General features: G+C 28.5%; 1 protein-coding gene across 1 annotated transcript; it reads left to right on the top strand.

Annotated features, from left to right (window-relative positions):
• The first annotated feature begins 13,946 nt into the window (after window positions 1–13,946).
• LOC129972190 (uncharacterized) lies at window positions 13,947–21,108 on the top strand. Its single transcript, XM_056086219.1, has 2 exons — window positions 13,947–14,114; window positions 19,083–21,108. Exon 2 carries the CDS (start codon window positions 19,104–19,106, stop codon window positions 19,794–19,796), a length of 693 nt encoding a protein of 230 aa, XP_055942194.1. The 5' UTR covers window positions 13,947–14,114; window positions 19,083–19,103; the 3' UTR covers window positions 19,797–21,108.
• Window positions 21,109–23,962: the final 2,854 nt, after the last annotated feature.

Raw genomic sequence — 23,962 nt, 5'->3', positions numbered from 1 at the left:
GAAAAGAATGCGCATAATAATATAATAGTTTGATGGCAGTATTTTCGAATATACTTGTAAGTGTTTTGTCTATTTTTTTTTAATCTGTACTTTCTCTCGCATATCTTTAAAGCAGATGGGTATTGATGAAGATAGATTTGTGGCGTATGTATTTGTCAACAATATTTATCAGATTTTTTAATGTTCTAAAGCGAAAGCAGAAAAAATTACCCAAAAAGGCTATTATTGCTCCTTGGACAATAGTTCACATTTAACAATCTCTTAATTAATGCATCATTTTCAAAGTAATTTTCGAGAGTGGATAAGGACTAGTCTTTTCTCTCAGATACAAAACTGTATGTATTGTTATTTTGTGTTAAACTAATGATTTTAAGCTATTAAATAAGATTGAAAAAAAAACGAAAACAAGAAAATAAGGTTTTTAAAATGCACTAGTAGTTGTAATTTTTCCAAATTTTAACTAAAATGAAATGAATGAAAACTTTCATATTTTCCATATATATATATATATATATATATATATATATATATATATATATATATATATATATACAAAAGTATTAAAATCAAGTAAATAGGAAAATCAAATAAACCAAAAAAAATTAAGCCAAATAAAAAAGAATCCGGCCTGAAGACTTTTTCAAGGGTCACTCTCAGGCAGGGATTCAAAGAAAAGGATTTTTTCTGTGAGAAAATCCAGACAAAGGTCTAATAATGATTCCTCGTGACCCGAAAATCCCCTGAAATTAGGCCCAAGAGATATACCATTTTATATTAGATCACTCAATAGATGGCACTGGGAGCCTACAATTTCTTACCTATTTTACCGTTAGTATATTTTAAAAAGCGGGAATCACAATCGATAGCTTAAAATTTCCTTGACTGCTGTTGGCAAGTTCTTGCCTTTTCGTTTCCCGTTAGTGCTATTTTATGATATTTTTGTCTATATTGTTATTTTTGTTATTGTATTTTTACTTTGTAGTGGTTATTTTCTTCTAATTTGTTGTTTTGTATTTTCCTTTCTGTTAAAATGGTATATCTCTTGGGCCTAATTTCAGGGTATAAAGTATATCACGAGGAATCATTATTAGACCTTTGTCTTGATTTCCTCACAGAAAAAATCCCTTTCTTTGAATCCCTGCCTGAGGGTGACCCTTGAAAAAGTCTTCAGGCCGGATTCTTTTTTATTTGGTTTAATTTTTTTTTTTTTCGTTTATTTGATTTTCCTATTAACTTGATTTTAATACTTTTGTATCAATTCATCTGTGTTTTAGAAGTAGCTGCAGTTGCGCTCTCTAAATACTATGAAGTTTCTTTCCTTTTCCGGTTTTAGTTTGAATAGGTAATAATTTTTAATTGCGATTTCGAAACTGTTTTGTTTCGTTTTCATTTTAGTTTCGTTTTCAAACTATTCTTACTTTAGATTGGTTACTTGTTCTTGCATTTGGTTGGAATTAAGCTGCAGGTGCGCTTTTCCATGAACTGCAAATTTTAAAATATTTTTAATAGTTTTAAAGGGTTTTTCAAAAGGTTTTTTAATATTTTTTTAATATATTGCCTAATAAAATTTAAGAATTTTCAGATCATTTTCCTAAATTTACTTTTTTGAGAATTCCATGTTTTTTGGTGTTTGGGAGATATATTTTCATTTTAATAAATTAATTAAACTATACAAGAATTTAATAACGAATTTATCATAGCGCATGGCCCGTCGCGTGCTCTACCAAGGGGCACTGTGGATAGCTTTGTGTCAGGAGCATTCACGGAGAAAAAATTACTGGCACAATTGTTTTGTTTAAAAAATCTTAAAAATACAAAAAAATATAAAATTTGTGGAAACGGGAAGTGTAAGACATGTCCATTAGCATATAATGAACAGATCAATAATAAAAACTCAAATTTACAAATATTCTGTAAAAACAAAAACTTGATTTATCTCCTTAATTGTTCAGAATGTAATTTAAAATATATTGGCCAAACTAGCACCGAGCTTAATTTAAGAATTAACAATCACAAATCAGATATAAAAAACTTCATTAAAAATAGGACCACTGACTTTGAACTAGAGCATTTTCAAAACCATAACTTTAACAATATTAATATCTACATTCTAGAAGACAATATTAACGAATTAAACAAAAGATTAGATTTGGAAAACATTTATATTTGTAACATGAAAACTTTATTTCCTTATGGTCTCAATAGTAAATTAAATGGGGAAGGTTATGCAGATTTAAACAATAATTGCATTTATAGCAAATTTAACATATTTAAAAAATTTCTAAATAAAGATAATTTTTCTAAAAGATTTAAAAGAGGTAAAGGGAAAGGTGGCAATTTTCAAATTATATTCGAGTTATTTCAAAATTACTGTAATCTGGAATACAATAGTGAAAACATTCACAAAATTAGGAAATCCATTTTTGGTCTTAGAAATAATAAAATTAAATGGTTTTTAAATAATAAATTCGGGGAATTAGAGTTTAAAAATTCGTACACAAAATGTATTATTCTAGATCTTATTAAATTTAAACTTAACATTGGAAAAAACGATTTACTTTTTAATAATAAAAATAATGTTTACAAAGAATTCTGTGTGATTAAATTCTTGGATACTTACTATATATCTAAAATTACCCAAAATCATACATAATAATAATATATTTTTTCCTCTATCAGATAAAACAAATGTTTCAATAGCGTTTAGTTACACTTCAACTTTAAAGAAAAAAATTTGTAATTATAATTACTACAGCAAAAATTTAGATAAAATAAATAAAACAGATTGTTAGTGTAACAAAGAAAACTATAAAAATTTTATAGATGTTGAAAAAGGTCATATTATTACAGGTAATTTAAAAATTATTGAATCCAACTCTTTAAGAGATTTGATGGGAAGAGGAACAAAATTTAGATTAAGAGAAAAAATAAACCATAACAAAATTTTGATTTCTATTGGTAATGATTTGATTGTTTTTATTGCTAAATTATCTAGAAAATACCATTGGCCTGCGGAAGGTTTCGGGGAATGGAAAGTGAGAATTTTAAATGAAATTAAAATAAAAATGAATACTGATTTTGACAGATCTAAAGAACGTGGGATTTATTTTAATAAAACATTGAAAAACGAAATAAAAAATTTAAAAGAAAAATTTGTTATTACAGTAATAGATAAATCAGCAAATAATTTCTGTTTAATTTGTAAATACTATTATAAAGAACTTTTAATTAATGAATATAACTCTAATGCAACTTATATGTTAAAGAACACCGGGAAAAAGGAATTAGATAAAAGAATGCTAGCTTTCGCAAAAAAAACCAAAACTAAGACTTGCTCTCTTAACTATCCTTATTTATTCCCAACAGTTAAATTTCATAAAAATCCTTTAAAATTCAGATTCGTGACCTGTAGCACTGGCATTTATAATTACTATACGGGCAAACATTTCTTTAAATACTTAAAAATTATCCTGGACAAAATAAAAACTGAAGACAACTTTATTATTTCTAGTAACAAAGAAGTAGTGGATTTTCTTAAAGATAACAACATTAATAAACTTAATACTTTTGATTTCGAAAATTTCTACACTAATCTTCCTCATGAAAAATTAATAAAGGTCTGCACTTTTATATATGACGAATATTTAAATGAAAATATCATTCCTAAAAATAACTGGCTTGAGTTATGTAATTTTAATATTACTGAAAATTACGTTTTTGATGGTATTAATTTTTATAAACAAGTCAAGGGCATTCCAATGGGAACAGCTTTCTCAAGTGCTTTAGCTAATATTTTCCTACATTACTATGAGAAAAAAATAATTAAATACAATTTAATCAACGGGTGGAGATATATTGATGACCTACTTTTGATTAACTTCGACAATACTAATATTGCTACTAATTGTTATCCAAAAGATTTAATTCTAACGGAAACAAATAAAAATCAACTTGAGGCTACCTTTCTGGATTTAAAAATCAAAATTGCTAATCATAAAGCAATAGTTGGTATATACTATAAAAGGGATGAATTCAACTTTAAAATAACAAAACTATGTAACTACCATTCCAATCTAAACTCTAAAATTTTCAAAAATCTAATTTTCTCACAAGTTAACAGGATCAAAAGGGTTTGCAATAATAAAAATTCCTATATTGAAGCATCAAACAACCTCATTAAAAATTTAATTAAAAATGAATTTCCTAGAAATTACTGTAATGTCAATTTTCTTAATTAAACAAAGTATGGTTTGAGATTAAACCTTTGGCTTAAATAAAAATAGGTCTTTCCTTGCATATTAGATCACTCAATAGATGGCGCTGGGAGCCTACAATTTCTTACCTATTTTACAGTTAGTGTATTTTAAAAAGCGCGAATCACAATCGATAGCTTAAAATTTCCTTGACTGCTGTTGGTAAGTTCTTGTTTCTTCGTTTCCCGTTAGTGCTATTTTATGATATTTTTGTCTATATTGTTATTTTTGTTTTTGTATTTTTACTTTGTAGTGGTTATTTTCTTCTAATTTGTTGTTTTGTATTTTCCTTTCTGTTAAAATGGTATATCTCTTGGACCTAATTTCAGGGGATTTTCGGGTCACGAGGAATCATTATTAGACCTTTGTCTGGATTTCCTCACAGAAAAAATCCCTTTCTTTGAATCCCTGCCTGAGGGTGACCCTTGAAAAAGTCTTCAGGCGGTATTCTTTTTTATTTGTTTTAATTTTTTTATTTGATTTTCCTATTAACTTGATTTTAATACTTTTGTATCAATTCATCTGTGTTTTAGAAGTAGCTGCAGTTGCGCTCTCTAAATACTATGAAGTTTCTTTCCTTTTCCGGTTTTAGTTTGAATAGGTAATAATTTTTAATTGCGATTTCGAAACTGTTCGGTTTCGATTTCATTTTTAATTCGTTTTCAAACTATTATTACTTTAGATTGGTTATATATATATATATATATATATATATATATATATATATATATATATATATATATATATATATATATATATATATATATATATATATATATATATATATATATATATATATATATATATATATATATATATATATATATATATATATATATTCGCATCTGTTCGCCACTGTTTCAAATTTTAAGATTTTCGTTTAGGAGAAAGCTCACAATAAAAAATTTAAAACTAAATTTATTCCAATCAAGAAAGGAAGCCTCCTGAATTATAGAAAGGATTTAGTAGAAAGACGATAAGAATAACATATGTCACATTACCAAGGGTTTAATGCCGCTTTGCGATCGACTTCCAGAGAATTTTTGTTGTATTAATAACTAAAGTAATTAAAAATCAATTTAAAAAGCTTTAAAAGTTACAAAAGCAGCACTGTCTCCCACAGATGTGAAACAAAATTATAAATTTTGAATGCAATAAAATAAAAGTTAAGAAAATAAAATAAAAATAAAACAAAGAGGAGGAAAAAAAGAAAATAAAGAAATAAAAAGTTATTTTAAAAAAAGAGGGGAAGGATCAATATCTGATAGGTGTAACAAGGAGTGTTCATCTCTGAAATTGGAGGATTAAGTCAAATTGACGATCACGTGCATAGCTGACAATTTCTGGATTTCATTCACCAGAGTTTCATAATCTGCAAGTTGAGATTAAGATATTCCCATCTTTTATGTTGGATCTGATGTATTTCAGCAATGGAAACAGAAGGTGCAATGGTTTCTGCCATCATTGATTGACATTTTTTTCCATTTCAAAATTTGCAAGATTTGAGTTTGAAATGGGGCAAATATATGGGATAAGGACCGTGATTTGGAACTGCTTGGGTAAAGAATCTATTGTTTTTGCGTGTATGAGGGAAAATCTTACATTATTTAAATATTTCATATCCGAATCTTTCTTTTTCTTCAATTACTCATCATCTTTGCATTCATTTTTTTATTAAATTTTCATTTTAGTCCTGAAAGATCTTCCTGAAATTAAAAAAAAAATAATCAAATGTATATACAATTCGAATTTAATGTTATTTATTTTTCAAATCAATATTTTAAAGTGCAAATTGTGTGATTTAGAACCTTTTCACATCATAAAATATGGTAAAATTAACTGATAGCAAAACAATGGTTTTGTGCAAAAGTTTTAGCCTTTAGTTAAAGCATGTAGATAAATGGCAAAAATATTATTTTTGGGAAAGAAACTGATTATTTTAACATGGTGTTTATTAAATATAAATAAGATTATTTATTTACTTATCTGAAGGTTTTATTATAATTTTATAATGTTTAATTTTTGATATTAGTAATATCATTGTGTCTAAGATTTAGATAATGATGATCTGTACATATTTCCAACTAAGAAAAATCAAATTTCTTTAAAGCAAATGCAATGCAAGACATTTATTACATGTGTTTTGAATGTTTAATACAGATAGTGAATTTTTGCGACATGGGAAAGTAAACGCATAACTTCAAGATAAAAGAAAGCAGACTATTTTGCCATAATAAATAAAATTTCTTTATTTAAATTTCTTGTTTGAGTAGCCTCTTAGCAGTTGCAGTTCCAGGGAACTGCCCCGTTGCCCAAGGAACACCATGTGGAGGTATGCTACTCTTGTTGCCGATACGCCAACCCTCCCTTCATCTCTGCATCTATTTCTCTACGACTACATCTAATAACTGACGACAGTCTTTGAATGAGCATCTGACAATCGATGGCACTGTTTGGAAACGCATCTAGAAGCCGATGTCGGGTTTTGGCGCAGATCTGGCAACTGAAGACAGTTCTAAACATCATTGGGAAACTGGGGGCAGTTTTGATGTTACACTGCATTCTGTCGTTGTCGGTACTCAGTTGGCAAGTCAGGGCCATACAGAATTGGTAGACCACATAGAACTCCACAATTGGGGTTCCTATAGGAGCCAGACGTGCCGGCAAGTACAAGGCTCAGCACATTTTGTAAATCTTTACGGATTTAACAATTGGAGCATCAATCTTCTGAACTTGAACAGGAGCCAGTTCATCAGGTAGCTCCAAAGCCTGGCAGATCTTATAAACTGCATACAAGCGCACCACAGCAACTCGTGGAGCAGGCGGATGAGATGGTACATCCGTATGGAGATACAAATCAAGATCTGAATCAACGTCCCCAAGAAATGGCGAATCGGGGTAAAGAAAATATTCTAATATTTCCCAAATCATCATTAAAACGATGAAAGCAACGATAACCGTAGCCACATTGAAATTCTTGAAAATAGCACTAAGCATTATTACTCAGCAAAAACAGTCGCACAACGTCCGATTGCAAGACAGCGAATGAATTTTAGCAGAAAGCAACAGAGCAAAGATTCATTGTTTGTTCTATTAGATTGCTTGCCTTTTGTAACTTTATCGAGCATTTAAATAGTTATATTACTGTTGACAACAATAACAAAGATGACTGTTGGAATATTTTGAGTTCAGTAACAATTGAAATATTTCTAATAGTTATTACCTACTTAACAACTGAATACCAATAATCATGCATTGGAAGTCAGGTGGGGGCAAAAAGGGGGAATTATTATCTTATTAATAGACATAAGTATTTAATGTAAGCGTGATTAGTAATTAGAATTTCTATGTGTATTTAAAAGTCATTCGCCCATTTGAAAATGCATTTAAAAGAGAGAAATATTATTATTTTTTCACTTTATATGTAGGGAAATAAACATATTTTCTTATGTCATGCATGGACATAGGGAACATGGAACAAATAAGAATAAGATACCGAAGTGAATTGGAAATCATAATAAAAAGGGAAATTATTTCTCAATTGAATAATGATACATATTTCATAAATTTTAATGTAGGAATTTGTATTTCATTATTATCAGTTTTTTTAAGCGTTGACTGTAAATCTTGACTGTCATTGATTGTAGGTTTTTGAAATTCTTTTAATCTAACTCTGTCGCTTTCTCATTTGCTTTACTTATTTATAGATAAAATTTTACTTCATTGAATTTCTCAATAAATCGAGTTTTAATGAAACCTCGTCAACTTCAAAAAACGACAAATTCCACTAGTTATATAATTTTTGCTTCATTGATAATTTGCTCACAAAAGCAAGATTTATTTTGATGGATCTAAGAAAGATATACAAATATATACCACTGACTTAAACAAACAAAGTTTTGATAATGATAAATCTGTTTCAAGTTCTCTGTGTCTCTTTCTCGTATATAAAGCATACAAGGAGAAAAAATTTTAACCGTCAAAAAATTCGACCTCGAGATTTTGGAATAATCTCGATATTTCAGACATATTTGTATTCGGGAAATTTTATTTTTGGAATTATATTTATCTGTCTAATAAATACAATTTTTTAGACAGATAATTTTTTTGACAGATTTATTTCAAATTTTGAACGAAATCCATTCAGTAGAACTTTGTCTGTTTTACTATCCAAGTACAAATATCCTTTGAAAATTAACAGAGGGAGTGAAAAAATTCGAAGGGGGTGACAATGGAAAGTTTCAGGGAAACTATACCTCGAAACTGCTTCACTTACTCTATAATAAAGATTTTAGTTTTCCTTTCCCTTCTGCATAAAATTGTGGGTTTTGGCCATGACGGTGAATGTCTGAATGCTCAGATTTTTATTTTCAAAGTGCTGTACATGAGAGTTGTGCGCTTCATAGTGTAGTAAAGAAAATGGAATATACGTTTTGGAAGCGGTTTTTCAAACAATTGAAGCCAAAATTTGAGATAGAGCTGCATTATCAAAAATTGAATTCCATTTATTTATGGCAGCGAATTTTTAAGTTATCGCGTTTCATGCATGAGAAATTACAGACTAACAGAAGTCCTTTTTATTTATTTATAATCAAACTTTTTACCTAATTTTGCTGAGGATCTACACTTAAGACGTTAAAACTGTGTAACAAATTTCATTTATCTAAGTTGTTGCTTTTTTTAACCATTTCATTTATATGCATGCGAAAGTATTGACGTCAGACGATCAATTTTGGCGGATTTAGATCCAAATTTATTACAGATCTATATTTTAGATGCAAACAGTTTGTACTCAATTTATATATCTAGCTTTTTACGATTTTTTTTTGTTTTTTTTTTTTTTGTTTACTGTTAACTCGTATTCAGACAGACGGACAGACAGACTTCCTAAGAACGAATTTCATTTGAAATTTGGATAAAAATCTACAAATTTGATATAAAGACCATATACTAAATTTTATCACTCTAGATCAAAGCGTTTTTGAGTAACCGTGTTCATAGACAAACAGAGCGAGAGAGAGAGAGAGAGAGTGACAACCAGACATAATTCTCAAAATTTTTGTAAACTTTTTCCAAAATTTTTCTGACTTAGGGAGGTTTGAAACATGGAGATTCCACAAACTTTTGAGTTCAAATACATGTGAGAAAAGTAAACATCTTAGCACTCGAGGCATTCGTTACCTTGCTCAAAGTCAATGTTATGCAATATTGCGAATATTGTTTAATATCATACAATATTGTACGATATATGCGTGTTACTAGGGTATTAAAAAATGTACCAGAATGTTTCGGAGAAACCTCTCCCTCAAGTTTTGTTCCAAATATTGGGTGGAGAAGTGACCATTCACGATATTTACAGGGTGTCCCTGAATTCATTAGCCAAATTTTAACGGTAGGTAAAATACATATAAAAAATATTAAGGATTTATACATATAAAGTAGAAGAAAATAGGAAATAAAAACTTTTGGCGGGAAAAAATGCCGAGGAAAGGAAAAGAAAGCTCTCTACTTACATACATATTAAATTCAGTAGCAACTAAAAGTTTTTCAATGAGACCCTCTTCAGAGTCAATTACTCTTAGACATTGCATCACCCCACCTTGAATAGTTGGCCTCGTGTGAATGCTGCTTAACTTAAAGCAGCATTCACACGAGGCCAACTATTGTGCGCAATGAAAGGACACGCCTACTTCAGGAAGATCATGTGACTGCAATGGGACAATGGCGAAAAATTGTCCCAATGAGACAACCACTTGACATTGTTCCGTTTGGATCACGTGATGTTCCTAAGGAAGGCATGGAATTCCATTGCGCGCAATAGATGGCCTCGTGTGAATGTTGCTTTCCTTGTTCCACCTACATTATTCCATACATTTCCGACCACATATTGCTATACAAAAAGTGGTTCCTTATATATATATATATATATATATATATATTTAACCTTCCGTTAAAGCTTGATACCATGAATTCAGAGACACCCTACAAAGAGGTCATGATTCTTGATACCAATTTAAAAAGTTACAAAAATCGGTCCAGCAGTTTGTACCGGTGACTTGTATTGCGAATTTTTTAAACGGACAATATAGAGTGAGGCAGAATTGCATGAGTATATAAACTATGAATACATCAGGAACCATTCTCATCTCTCTCATAAACTCATATCTAGAAGATATGAGATTATTTTTGAAATTAAAATTTTCGAAATCGCTTCGGCCTTTGAAGCTTACGAATTCTATTCGCGGGATTTTCCCATAAACATTGTACAGTGAAACAATGGATTAAAAAAAAAAAAACCATTCTTTTAAAAATTGAGAGTGGATGAGGATAATCAACCTCCGATGACAAATCTAGAGGTCCTGCGTTTTTATATGAAACGAAAATAAGTGATTTCATAGTTGTAGTTAGAAATTGGGGACTCGTTCATTTGTTTTTCCTTATTATTTTAAATATATAGTGTATTTGAATAGTATACTTATATTAAGAAAGCACAGTGTGGGTAATTTAGCTACAATTTGAGCTATGCAAACAAATTATGAGAAAAAAGCTATTTTTGTCTGCATTAATTCAAAGTTATTATTTAAGCTTAACAATTTCTCTAATATATTTGACGCCTTTTATTGCAGTTGAATGAAAGAAGTAAATCGTTTATCACTTAAATGAATGTTTATTTTCTGATCATTAGCTCTTCATTTTTTTAATAATCCCCCCAATGTCTTAAGTACATTTATTTTTTAAAATTATATTAAATATTGGGGATTTTAGATTCAAATTATTTCTTAATTTTTTTACATAGATACCATATCTGAAAACAAATGAAATCTTACTCATTTTTTTACTACAAGTTTTAGTTTTTTCATCGCTTTTGATTCTTCGGATTAACATTTCTGTTAAATATCTAACTAAGAAAATATTTTATATTGCTTGAAAATTCATGATATTTATTTTATTACGTAATATTGAAAGAAATTACAGTTCCTCCAACTGTGATGCATTAACATTTTCGTTTTATATGAATCTAAACATTCCATTCTCAACTCACCTAATACCTATCTAATATTTCAGTATTCGCAAATAAAATGATTCGGTATGGTTTTAAACGATATCGCAAGAACATCGAAAAATATTATTATGTACGAAAAATACTTTAATATACTCATTTCACTGCCCTTATTAATTCATTTTTCAGGTAATCGTTGAATCGTTGTTGAAAAACAAACTGTTTTCTTAGAAGTTCAAAATGAAATTTTGGAGAAATTTTTATTAAGAATAAAAGTATTCATAAAAGGAAAAAAAAAAAAAAAAAAAAAAAAAAAAAAAGGTAAGCCATCCTTTTCTAGTCCTGGAATCGTTTCTCACTGGCAAAAATACGAAATTTTTTTCTTTTTCAGAAATCATTTTTTCATTTCTCAAATCATCCACCTGAGGGACCAGTTTTACATTTTTATCTAATGGAACTATTCATTTTCGATCAGTTTCCAAGATTAATTGTAGATTATCTTTATATGCCAATAGTTTACACCATGCCTTGTAGATTCAAGACTAATTCATTAGATATGAATTTCAAGGAACAAGAGGTTAATCCGAAATTTCAATTATGAATAAACAGGTTCGACAGTGGCTATCAGAATTTGAGGCAACAAATATCTTTCACATTAGAATTGATAACCCTATTCAATCTACTTGTTGTAGTAGACTCCTATTTCTAGCTTCTTACCCCCAATTCACAAGTGGATCAGGAAGAGCTAATGGCCCAGAATAGTTTTCCAAGAAAAATAAATCTGTATTGATTCAACAGTTTTCAAAGGACGTAAAGTTATCGTAAGAGAAATGAGCCTCTAAAAAGTTACTATCGCTGTAAACAAATTCAAAATAAATAAAATCTTCTCCGGGACCAAAGAGTTCTTATTTCTCCGAGGCCTTATTGTTATTAAATTTCATTGTATCTTTATCTTTAAATGAGCAATTCTTGTATATATATTTCGTATATCTCGGAAACGGCTTTAATGATTTGGATTAAATTTTATATTTAGATAAATTTTGTTTTTTAAGTTTATCTGTACGGTGTCTTTTTTGAAAAAATGCGATTTTACACACAAAAAAATTATGCTAATTATTAGAATAAGTTTATAAAACTTCCGCTTCGACGTGTGAGCAGTGCAGTATCGTGGTCAGAACAACATGTTGAGGGTCCTTGGTTCGAGTCGCACTTTTTGCTTTGTTTTTTACTTATGTATTTATATTTAATATTTTTGCTTTTTAAGTTTATCTATTGAGGTGTGTTTCCTGAAAAAACGCGATTTTACACAAACAACAAAAAAACTTTTTTTATAAGTAATTATGAGAACCCTTTTCTATCTGCTCTTGTGCTGACAGTGTCATATAGCGCCATCTCGGACCAGATTTCATCACGGTAAAACTGAGTGTTAGTTCAAAAATATAAACAATGATAGATAAACGGTTAAATGAATGATGTAATGTAGATTATTATCTATATATGTGCCAAATAACATATTAAACTAAGCACATTCATATTTTTTTTAAATTTAAATGATCAGTTCTTATGTAGGTAAGATTGAAAAATATTCATATGTAATCAATATGTGATCCGTACCTAAATATTTTCTAAAAAAAAGAAAAAACGATTTTACAAAAGAAAAAGAAAAAAAAACTGCCGAGCTAAGCTTGGTCTCCCTGGTACTTGTATTTGTATGCAGTCAATAATTAAAGTGACTAGAGCTGAAATCGAGATATAGTGAGCAGAACCTTATTCTAGTTGAAATTTCAAGTCTCATTTTGATATCGGATGACCTTAGATTCAAGTCAAAAGCTTAAATCTTTTTATGATGCTTCAGGTTGATGTAATCTACACTCGTGAAGCATTGTGAATCAATTATTGTTATTAAATAGCTCTAGAATAGACTTAAAGCAAAATTGTCACTATTAACAGATATAAATCTACATAAATCTCGAATGAAACCATGTGTATAGCGTTATGACTCTTCTTAAGTACCGTTCGAAACAATGAAATTTGATTTCGTTACTCGTTATCTAGCTTGAGAAATCCGCCGTGACTGTGGTGTCTATTACAGTCAAAGCTTCCATTATACTAATAATTTATGTATAAAAAATAATAATGAATTAAATCGCTTCATAATAAACTATATAATAGTTGAAATCTAGTATATATAATCTAGTAAATATCCAAAATACATTTGGATTTTCTCCTACTATTGTGGAAAGAAATCCTTTCTTAAGGTGTGTTCCCACGAGGGCAACTATTGCCCACAATATTTGTCTCTACTATGGACAGAGACAACGTGATAGGACAATGAGAGATAGTTGTCCTGATGATACAGCCATTTGCATTGTCCCATGTGGTCACATGATCTCTATGAGGGTCCACATGTTGTCATGCGACCTTTCTGTGATAGTCCATTGCGTCGCAATAGTTCGTCTTTAAGCGGCGTCCTCATGAGGCCAACTATTGCGCGCAATAGAAGCCCACGCCTTCGTCAGAAAAATCATGTAACCACGTGGACAATGGCAAGTAGTTGTTCAGAAAAGACAACCATTTGCCATTGCTCCAGTGGAATCACGTGATGTTTTTGAGGTAGGCGTGACTTTCCATTGCGCACAATAGTTGGCCTCGTCTGAATACTGTAACCGTATTTCGAAACGCAACGACAGCAACCTGTTTTATCATGCTGTTCGCAGATGTTTTTATTTTTTACTTGTTGACTCGAAGTGCCGGCATATTTAGATAGTTGAAACTTTCCACTTTGAAATCAATACTTATTTCTTCACAAAATTTGCATTTACAGATGAAGATTGAATCTTGAAATATTTTCCTTTTTTAATGTAAGTTAATATCATGATCATAATTTCTATTTTTATTATTTGGACTTTTAATATTATTCTTCAATTAACCATAGCTATGATATCGTTGAATATTTAAAATCAATAGAGTAAGCGATTCCAAAGAATATTATATTAGATGAATATTTTACCCCTCAAGAAATAATGTAAATAAACACTTGTATTGAGAACATGTTGATTAATAAAATGTATACCTTAAGCTGTATCTGCTGTGTGCTAAGGAATATAATACTGGAAGATTGTGTTTTCTATGTTAACAAATAAGAAATTTAAATACTGTATGTAGGAAAAGTTGTTATAAGAAATGAAATTTGTAATCAAGCTGTTAGGTACTGCATTTCCCCCTTAGCCTTTAGAATTTTCTAATCATAATCTCATGTTCATTTCAAACTTTTTTAGTTCATTAGGTTCATTAGTTTACCATTTTAGATTAAAATTTTGCCTCATCAGATACTTTTAGTCCATTGTTATCAATCACTGATAATTTTGCTTTTTTTATCTGTTGTTTTTGAAAAATTATTGAATTGTAAATAAATATATAAGCCTATTGAACTATTATTTAATTTGTTACTTTTTAAAGTAGTGACAAAAATTAAATATATGCTGAGAAAGATATAAAAAATGCCATTCCATTCTTAATAAAGGTTGATAGAAAATTTATATTTTACCTTACAAATTGATTTTAAGAGATTCGTCACTAATTATAAGAGACTAAATGAAATATATCACTCACTGTGGCTTTTTTTTTTCTAAGTTTACAAATAATTAATCTGAGTTATTCAGATAGTTTATATGCATTAATCAGAAACCAACTGTCACCAGGCCTGAATGATGGTTATATAAATAGTTTTACATTGATTGTTAAGATTTGGATTATTTTTGTCAGGTACTCTGCATTATAGAAAAGTGTCATATTTTCATTGATATATCTGTTTTGTTTTTTAATAGAAATTTAAAATTCTAACATATTTATTGATGAAATATTTATCTGTAACCTTTTAACCTGAATTCATATTTAAAAAATAATCAAAATACAAATTTGATGCAGTTATGCATTGTGGATCCAAATTATGAATTTTAAAAAACAGTACAATATAGAACAGATAATAATAAATGCATCATGGGTAATCTACTGTATATTAAATTGATGTTCATTACAATTAATATGGTGGGCTGCAGTTACTTGATTGAACTTAATAGTAATAAACCTGAAACCATTAAATATTGGTTAGTTCCTGATTGTAAAACTGCCCAATTTTTCTTAAAAGGAAAATAAACCAATAATGTTTGGTAGAATATAAATGTTAAGTCTATATACAAATTGATATTTGGAAATTTTTACAGTCTTCCTTTTTATTTTAAAACTAAAATATTTCACAGCTTAAAAAATTAGAATTTTAACATTTATGCTAATTTAGGAATTTCTAAGTTATTAAAATATTTTAAAAGTAAATACATTCATAAATGTGTTTTATTTTAATGCCTTTAATAATTGAATCTTCCTACAATATTTGTTTATATATTATATTTTGAATTATTGTATAATGTGTCAAAATATAATTTCTTTCTTTATAAAGTGGGTCATTTTCAAAATTCGGTGCCATTTGTTGTCCATGTGAAACACATTTTTTTTACAAGATGTTATAAAGTTTAAATGATTTTTCTTTTTACCATGCTTTTTAGCAGGCAATTTCCAGTGGAGAAACAATAAAATTAAAATAATTCATCTGATTTTTTATTTTATTTTATTTTATTTATTTATTTTTTTTTTTTTTTTCTAATAAAGAAGTTGAGAGGAAACAAAAATTCAGCTGTCCAAATCATAAAACTCAAAATGTTTTTTTGCTGCATTACTTTCCAAAAATTAAAATTTTTATTCTGACATATTTTTTTATTGTGAAATATACTTTTAATTATGTTATAAAGAAGGTTTTAATAACCTTTTAAGAAGAATAGATGATTTTTACCAATTAAATACAGCTGTCCAGACATTAAGTCATGTCTGTTACCATACAATATTTTCAACATTTTAAGCAACAAGATTGAAATTTTGAAATGACAACACTTGTATACCAGTGAAACATGTTCTAAGAAAGAAATGCAAGCAGCCATCTTGAATGTTTGATGTTTGATTGAAGAAGCTGAAGCCTTTTTGTGTTAAGTATTTTTATTGCATGTCATGTCTGTTACCTTAATATTTTGTATAAAATATATTTATTTATTAATTTATTCAACTGATTAATTTAGATTTTTAGGTTTTTAATTTTAATTAAAATTTATTTTCATGTTTTTATGGAATTATTTAGTTTCCTTAATTTTTGTACTTTGAAATGTCATGTCTGTTACTGGTCATTTCTGTTACTCTATATAGTAACAGATATGACAATCTTGGTAACAGACTTGACATGTTTCAAGATTTGAAATATTTTGTTCAATTTTTGGGTTTGTTTTGTTTAAATTTTAGTTGATATTTTAGGAAGAATTTTTTAAGGGTGGGGGGGGGGAGGGAATAAATGTAAGTTCTTACTTTTTAAAAGCACATATTTATTACAGTTTTCATTTTTTCTCTTATCTTCTTTGTTTTTTATTATCACATTGTATTTACTGAATTGATTAATGTTTGCAATGTTATCAAATCATTTGCTTTATTAAACTTTATTTCTGAAAATTACGTGTGCAAACATGTTACAGAAGTGCAGGCATTTCATTTCGGAGGATCGAGAAAGCAGGCAACTCTGCATACTGGCGTTTTATATCTAAGAAACCAGCATGAACCAATTTCGTTCTGCACAATTTCCGAATGTTACGACCATGGTCCTGCAGCAATTTGGGCTCACCTTCAGAAAATATTCAACGAGCTTAAGAGAATTTCCCCCGAAGTTGAAATTATCCACTTTTTTTCTGATGGCCCTACCACGCAATATCGGCAAAAGAAAAATTTCTTCCTTTTGAATGAGCATATAGCAAATAATGGTTATAAGTATGGATCATGTTCTTTTTTTGAGGCTGGTCACGGCAAGGGTGCTGCTGATGGAATAGGGGGTGCCATTAAGAGAGCTGCTGACAAAATAGTTGCACAGGGGGCAGATATACCCGATGCAAAAACTCTGTTTAATGTTTTAATAAATAAAACAAACATTCAGCTTCATTATATCTGTGAAACAGATGTATATAAAGAATATAATATTGAAGCAGAGGATATTGTAATGAAACTTCCAAATCCAAATCTAACTGGATGCTCTTTTTGCCGATTACAATATTTGATGTGGATCTCTCCAAATATGATGTTGAATAAATAGCATTGTAACTCAAGAAAATACTAAAAAATAAAATGTGTACACATGTTCCAATTCTGTATTTGTGAATTTCAAATAATATATACATATTTTTTTTTTTTTTTTATTTTATAGTAAAAAGTTATGTACTAAAAGAGAAACACATTTTAGCTTAATTCTATCTTTCAAGCTTTACATCAAAATTTGGCTCCTGAATTTATGTCACGTCTGTTACTTTGTGTCATGTCTGTTACCATTTCAAACTTTTCCTTAAAAAGTTTAAATTGACATAATATTGCTACAATTCGAGTTACATATTAATTGACTCTGCCTAGTATATATAAGAATGATAGACATTTTGCATTAATTTTTTTTTTAGTATTTTATATTAAAAAAATCCTTGTAAGAATTCTATATTAGTAACAGACATGACAAACGAAAGTATAAAATACCATAAGAAATATTTTTTTATTTGAAAGTCTTTATTATATGGGTAAAATGACTCTATACTTATATTAAATATAGCTTTACATTATTGTACACTGAACTTAAATGCAAAAATTACAAGAAAAATGTCCGGTAATAGACATGACAATTTTCATCATATCTGACCAAAAAAACATCAATTAAAAATATATAAAAGAAAAAAATGTATCAAAAATATTCAAGTAATATACAGAAATAATGTCTGTTTAATAATATTAAAAAAAAATTACTAATTAAAAATTTTTTTATTATTGTCTTTTCAATTTCCAAATGGCACCGAATTTTGAAAATGACCCAAGTATGTTTTTCTGTCATTGCCCTTCATATAAGTAGTTTCATCTGTTTAATAATCTAATAAAATCTTTAAACTCTTCTTTTCCATAATGAATCTGAAATTTTAATGTTTTCTTTTATGAAGTTTGCATTAATTTTTCTTAGTGTTTCTCATCTATGAAAAAGTTTATATATATTCAAGACAGCCTATAAAATAAAATCTTAATTATTATAAATTTTTTTATCCAAGCTGCTATCCAGACCTTTCTTCCTAATTTCCTAAATTCTGATTCAAATTAACTAACAATTTTAGATATTCTTAAAATAAATAGTACAATACTATAGCAGTGGTAAGTTGCATCTCTGATTTAATATTACTTATTTGTTCCTTTTATAATTATATTTAGTTTTGAAAAATGATTCAAATATTATTTTTCAGCAATCCCACAAAACTGGCCCATAGAATCTGTACAATTTTTGGTTTTGATAATTGGAATAATATAAATAAATTATTGCAAATGACATTAACTACAAGATGGACATAACTCATGGTTTTTACTCATAGAAATAAGATCATATATATTTATTATTATTATTATTTATTTACAGATATTAAAAAATGCATAAATAAGCAAAATAATTTCTCAAAGCATTTTTTTTTCTTGTTTGTTTGCTCTTTAATCATTTGTAAGTATTTTGTCATAGAACATTATAACCCATCTAAATTTGGTTAATTTAAAAGAAGCCGCATGAAGAGATTCATAAAACATGTGCATGCAATCAATTTTTCTATAATTATCCAATATGATCATATATATAAATACATTATAAAAAAATACAAAAAAAAATTAATTTTATCATACACTAATAAAAGTGTGTTATTAAAATTATTCTTATTAAAATTGCTTTTTTTTAGATTAAATTGGAATTTATCATTATGGAGGAAACTGTTACAAATGTTCATCTAGAAGTAAATGAGTTGCAACATCATGACTTCTCTCCAAACCAAAGTATATGCAAACAAATAAAAAACATAGCTGTTGCAGCTGAAGAAATTGCTGAAAATCCAGAATATGTTGTTAGGCGTAAAAGTATAGCTGTGCAGACTATTACTAATGAAGAAATTATTATTCCCAAACAAGACCCTACTATTCACCAAAGTTCTAATTTAACAGTTGTCAATTCTGAAGGTGCTAGCTCAATGGAGATTGATATTTCATCTCAAGAAAGTGCAATGGATATAGCTAGTCAGGAAAGCCTCTGTATTAAAGATTCAAATTCTGAAGAACCTAATTATTCTGATAAAAGTTCTTCTGTTTCGTTTTATGAAGATGCAATCTTAGCAAAAGCAGAGGCTGTTCGAAAAAGAGAAGAAGCTATTCTGCAATATGAGGAAAAGTTAAAGAACCGAGAGGAAACTATTGCATATCGAGAAAAAATTGTGGCCAAAATGGAAATGGAAATTGAAGAACGCCAAGAAATATTAAAGATTAAAGAACAACAAATTGCAGATCGTGAAACTGCAATTAAAATTCGTGAACTGGAAGCTGATGGATACAAAGTTATTCATGTCAGTAATGAAAGCAATGGAAATTGCTGTTTCCCAGCAAAACGTTTAAAAAAAAACTGAAAACGTATTTTTTTGGCTATTTTTTATGAAAAGTAAGACTGAAATTTCTGTCATTTTTTAGACACCCAAGTTTCTTCATGTTAAACTGAAACAAATGGATTAATAATTTAGATCAATAAAATATATAAGTTATACCATGTAATACTTATTCCCTTTGTTAGGTAGCAAGCTTAACTTTTGAACCACAGCTTTATTATATATATATATATAATAAAATAATGGTCAGATTCTGTTTCAAGCAAAATCAACTATTGAGAGGGTTGACTTTTTTGAAGGTTTTTAATTATTTGAACACTAAATACTTATTAAAGTAAGCCCCGGTTCATGTTTTATGCAATAATGAATTTTAAGGCTTATCTATAGAGGAAAAAAATCAGTTAAATTAACGATTTCTAAATTCTTTTTGAAAAAAAGTGACAATTAATGTTAATGCAAATCTTTCAGTTTTTCCAAAGAAAATTTTTTTTCCAGTTTTGTTTCTAAACTGAAAAAGTGAATCTAGTCAATTTATTGATAGACCTTGAAGAGCAGGTCTTTATATCATCAATTTTTCTTGTCTCATCAAATGACAATTGTGTTTTTTGCATTCTATCTCAATTCAAATGTTTTGTTAACTTAATTGATGGTGTTCAACTATCATACTTTAACATTCTTATATTCAAAAAACAATGCTTGAACATTGTTCTGTCCAAATATATTTTAGTGATTAAAATATTTTACTTGGTGTAGCAACCATAGTGTTTGAATCCCCACCTAGTAGAGGGTGAGTTCTCTTTTATCTCTGCATTGGCAAAGGAATGATTAATTTTGATTTAGTTTAATGTTTTGTTATCATGTACATATGCTTTTTGTTCTTTCCCCTTTCTCATAATAATAAAGTCAAAACCAGGGAAATAAAAGGAATGAATTTTATTGAAACTGAACTGTTAACCACTTTTTCCTTTAAAGAAATTTGAGTAGTTATTTTCAAAAGTTAGTTTAGCATTATTTCTTCCGGTCATTGAGAGACACCTTTGGCGGTTTAGGATTAACAGCTCTGTAGCTGCCTAAAGCCAATAAAAGGTGAAGGGGAGGGGGCAAATAATATATATGGCAATATTTGTTTTAAAAAAGAAGTTACTTATGCAGTTGCCAACTAAATAATTTTGTAAAAGGTACAAACTCTATAAATTAGAAAATATTAATATTGTATTAACACTTTCAAGTATAAAATCATTGAATTCGTATTTGTTAATTTGCATTCATTGAGATTTTAAAAGTATTTATAAACATTAAATGTCAATTTAAATATTATTGTACACAAACAGTAATACGTCACATTTATGAGTCATATTAAGTTAACAAATATATATATATATATATATATATATATATATATATATATATAATTAAAAAAATTAATGAAATGGAAAGAAATCATTGTTAAAAATATGTTGAAATTTATAGTTAAACAATCCAATTTATTAAAAGAGGGTTTCCATAATGTGCTGCAAAATATCTAAATCTGCCATTGACCTTAGAATAAGATGGCCAAAATGGGTTTGAAAATATAAATGTTGAGGTTATAACATTTATTATATTAATGATATATAAAATATATTTAATTGTAGTTAATTGTTGTAACAATAATTTAATTGTATCTACAATTAAAATATATTTAATTGTAGATTGTTAAAAAGTAGTACTATATAGTTTCTACCTTTTAATTAATCAAATTGTATTTTATTCCATTTGAATTATTTCTATGGACAATTTAACATTTTTTGTTGTTGTTATTGTTATAACAAATTGTGATTTAATTATTGAGCATTCTTTTCCATGGAAAATTCATGCCTTTTATTTGTTGTTAATTTAATAAAAAGTGAAATAATTAACTAGTCATAAAATTTGTATATACTTTTTTATTATTTATGTTATTGCTTACTAATGTCAATGTATTCAAAAAGTTAACAATCAAAAACAAATTCATTTGTGTGTTTATGATTGTTAATTTATAAAAAATTTTGTAAGTCCTACTTGTAAAAAAAATAATAAACAAAAATTCCTGCATTTAGTTGTTTTTTATTTTTTGAGGGAACCACATTACGTGTGAAAATCTGTTATGTTACATTATTTAAAAATGTAGGTGCTTCTTAAAATTATTTAGCAAGGCTCAAGGAAAAGACAAGGATCTCGAATTTGTCTTTCCATTACTATACTAAATGGATGCATATTTATTCAGTGGTAAAAATTGATAAAAAAAATTTTATATATAAACCAATGAATTTATAGAAATTATCGGTGTAAAATGGCTGACTTCAAATAGTTGACTAGCGTGCTTGTTTATGCCAAGTGCCATAAGCAACAACATAAATTATAGATTATATTGAAAAACATATGCTTAAAAGTTTCGATTTTAGTGTATCAGATTGTAAACTAAGAATTTTTATGTGAAATTTTTCAGTATCATCTATTTCATATAAGAGTTATTTTTACTCCAAAATTGTATTTTTTATGATTAAAAAATCTAAATCGTTATTTTATATGTCATTATTATGTATGCTTTATATGTAGTTATTCATAACTGCCTTTAGAAGTAAATTTAACTTCTTTTCAGTTTTCATATCTGGTACTGAAAACTGTATTTAAATTTTTTAGATGTATATTCAGACTATAAATTTAAAAGTTTATATTTTATGCAAATTTCAATTATATTGCATATTTTCTAAAGAATTTTTTAAGAATTGTATATTATACATTATTTGCACTTGCAGTGTCATAGAGATTCAAATTTTCTAGTAGTTGTATCTGCTGTGTTTAGTTTAGTTATATTAATGTCCTGTTTTAAAGCAATTTTAAGACTATTTTTGAACAGACCTCATAATTTTGTACTGCAGTCGGATGACGAGGGCGACACCTGAGACTCTTCCACACCACACTAACGGCAGGGCATTTGGTCCCGACAGTTGTTACGTACTCTAGATCCGCTGGCATGATATTTCTTCCACAGAATCTGGTCTCGAATCTCCTTGAACGCGATGGTGAGAGGTAATCATCACGGCCTGAATTGTAACTGTAATTAAAAACAAAAGAAAATGCATTTAATTGTGGGTCCCCTCTTTGAAAATACATTTAATTGAAACCGTAATTTATTTTTCCTACTGTCCTAAATAAAAATTTGAAGTTTTTCTTCAGATAGAAAGCGACATAAATTTTTGTCTTGAGTGTACGATGCTGTAATTAAAAAATGAAAACTCATGACCTTTATGTTCTTAGAATTGTGACCTTTCATCTTAGTTTTAATTGGAAAATTTGAACCTTTTGCTAATAAGGGGACAGAGCCGGCCTTCTGTATGAAGGGGCCCGAGTGCAAAAAAAAAAAAAAAAAAAAACACATTTGGGGTCTTAAATTTTTTGCACAAAAAATACAAATATGAACACATATCATCATTGCATGTTTATTTAATTTCATAATTTTGTTTTTGCTATTAATTACTTTAGGAAAATTACAATTTTTTGGAGTTTCTTTTTCGATGCTTAATATAGCAAGTGCATTTAAACGTTATGCACACATGTTGACCGAAGACAATTCTTTATTAATTTGAAATTGCTGAAAGGGCGCTCAGCATTTGTTATAGTGACTGGCAATATAAATAAAAGTTTTAACACAGTTAATATTTTTATGAATTTTGTGCAATTAGATGTAAATTTTGTAAATAGTTTAATTGTTTAAAAATTATTTGTGATGGAATCGCGCGTCAGCGAGAAAAGACTGTTCTAAGGGGATTTCCAACAGAAGATAGCCATATTTAACTAATTTGGCGATGTAGGTCCGTTGGCGACATAATGAGGATACTAACGGTTTTTACTACACGCTAAAATGTGCAGTGGAAACTGAGAAATAAAGATTTGTTCCTAGGGAACGTTGGAGAAATTTCCACACTTGCCTGGAACGTCCACGCAGTTTCTGCGTTTGACCCACCTACTTTATAGGGACGCTATATAAGGCGCAGCGTGGGAGGAGCAAAAGGGCTCATGGCATTCTGTTTCCAGCCATGGAGGGAAATAGACGTAGAAGCTCAAGCAATGTATCAATGAGCAGCCAAGCCTCTGGCGTTATCTCAGTGACAAAAGGAATTAATAACCGCTGCTGGCAATTGTCTGGCACCCAAAGAAGTATAGACCGA

This window comes from Argiope bruennichi, chromosome 6, assembly GCF_947563725.1.
Source record: "Argiope bruennichi chromosome 6, qqArgBrue1.1, whole genome shotgun sequence".
Taxonomy (NCBI): domain Eukaryota; kingdom Metazoa; phylum Arthropoda; class Arachnida; order Araneae; family Araneidae; genus Argiope; species Argiope bruennichi.
The sequence above is the reverse complement of the archived record's forward strand: the minus strand, read 5'-3'. Positions and strand labels throughout refer to the sequence as shown.

Bases quoted from the DNA above. Each gene is read 5' to 3' on its own strand.
- LOC129972190 (XM_056086219.1), top strand. From the start codon at position 19,104: ATGGAGGAAACTGTTACAAATGTTCATCTAGAAGTAAATGAGTTGCAA.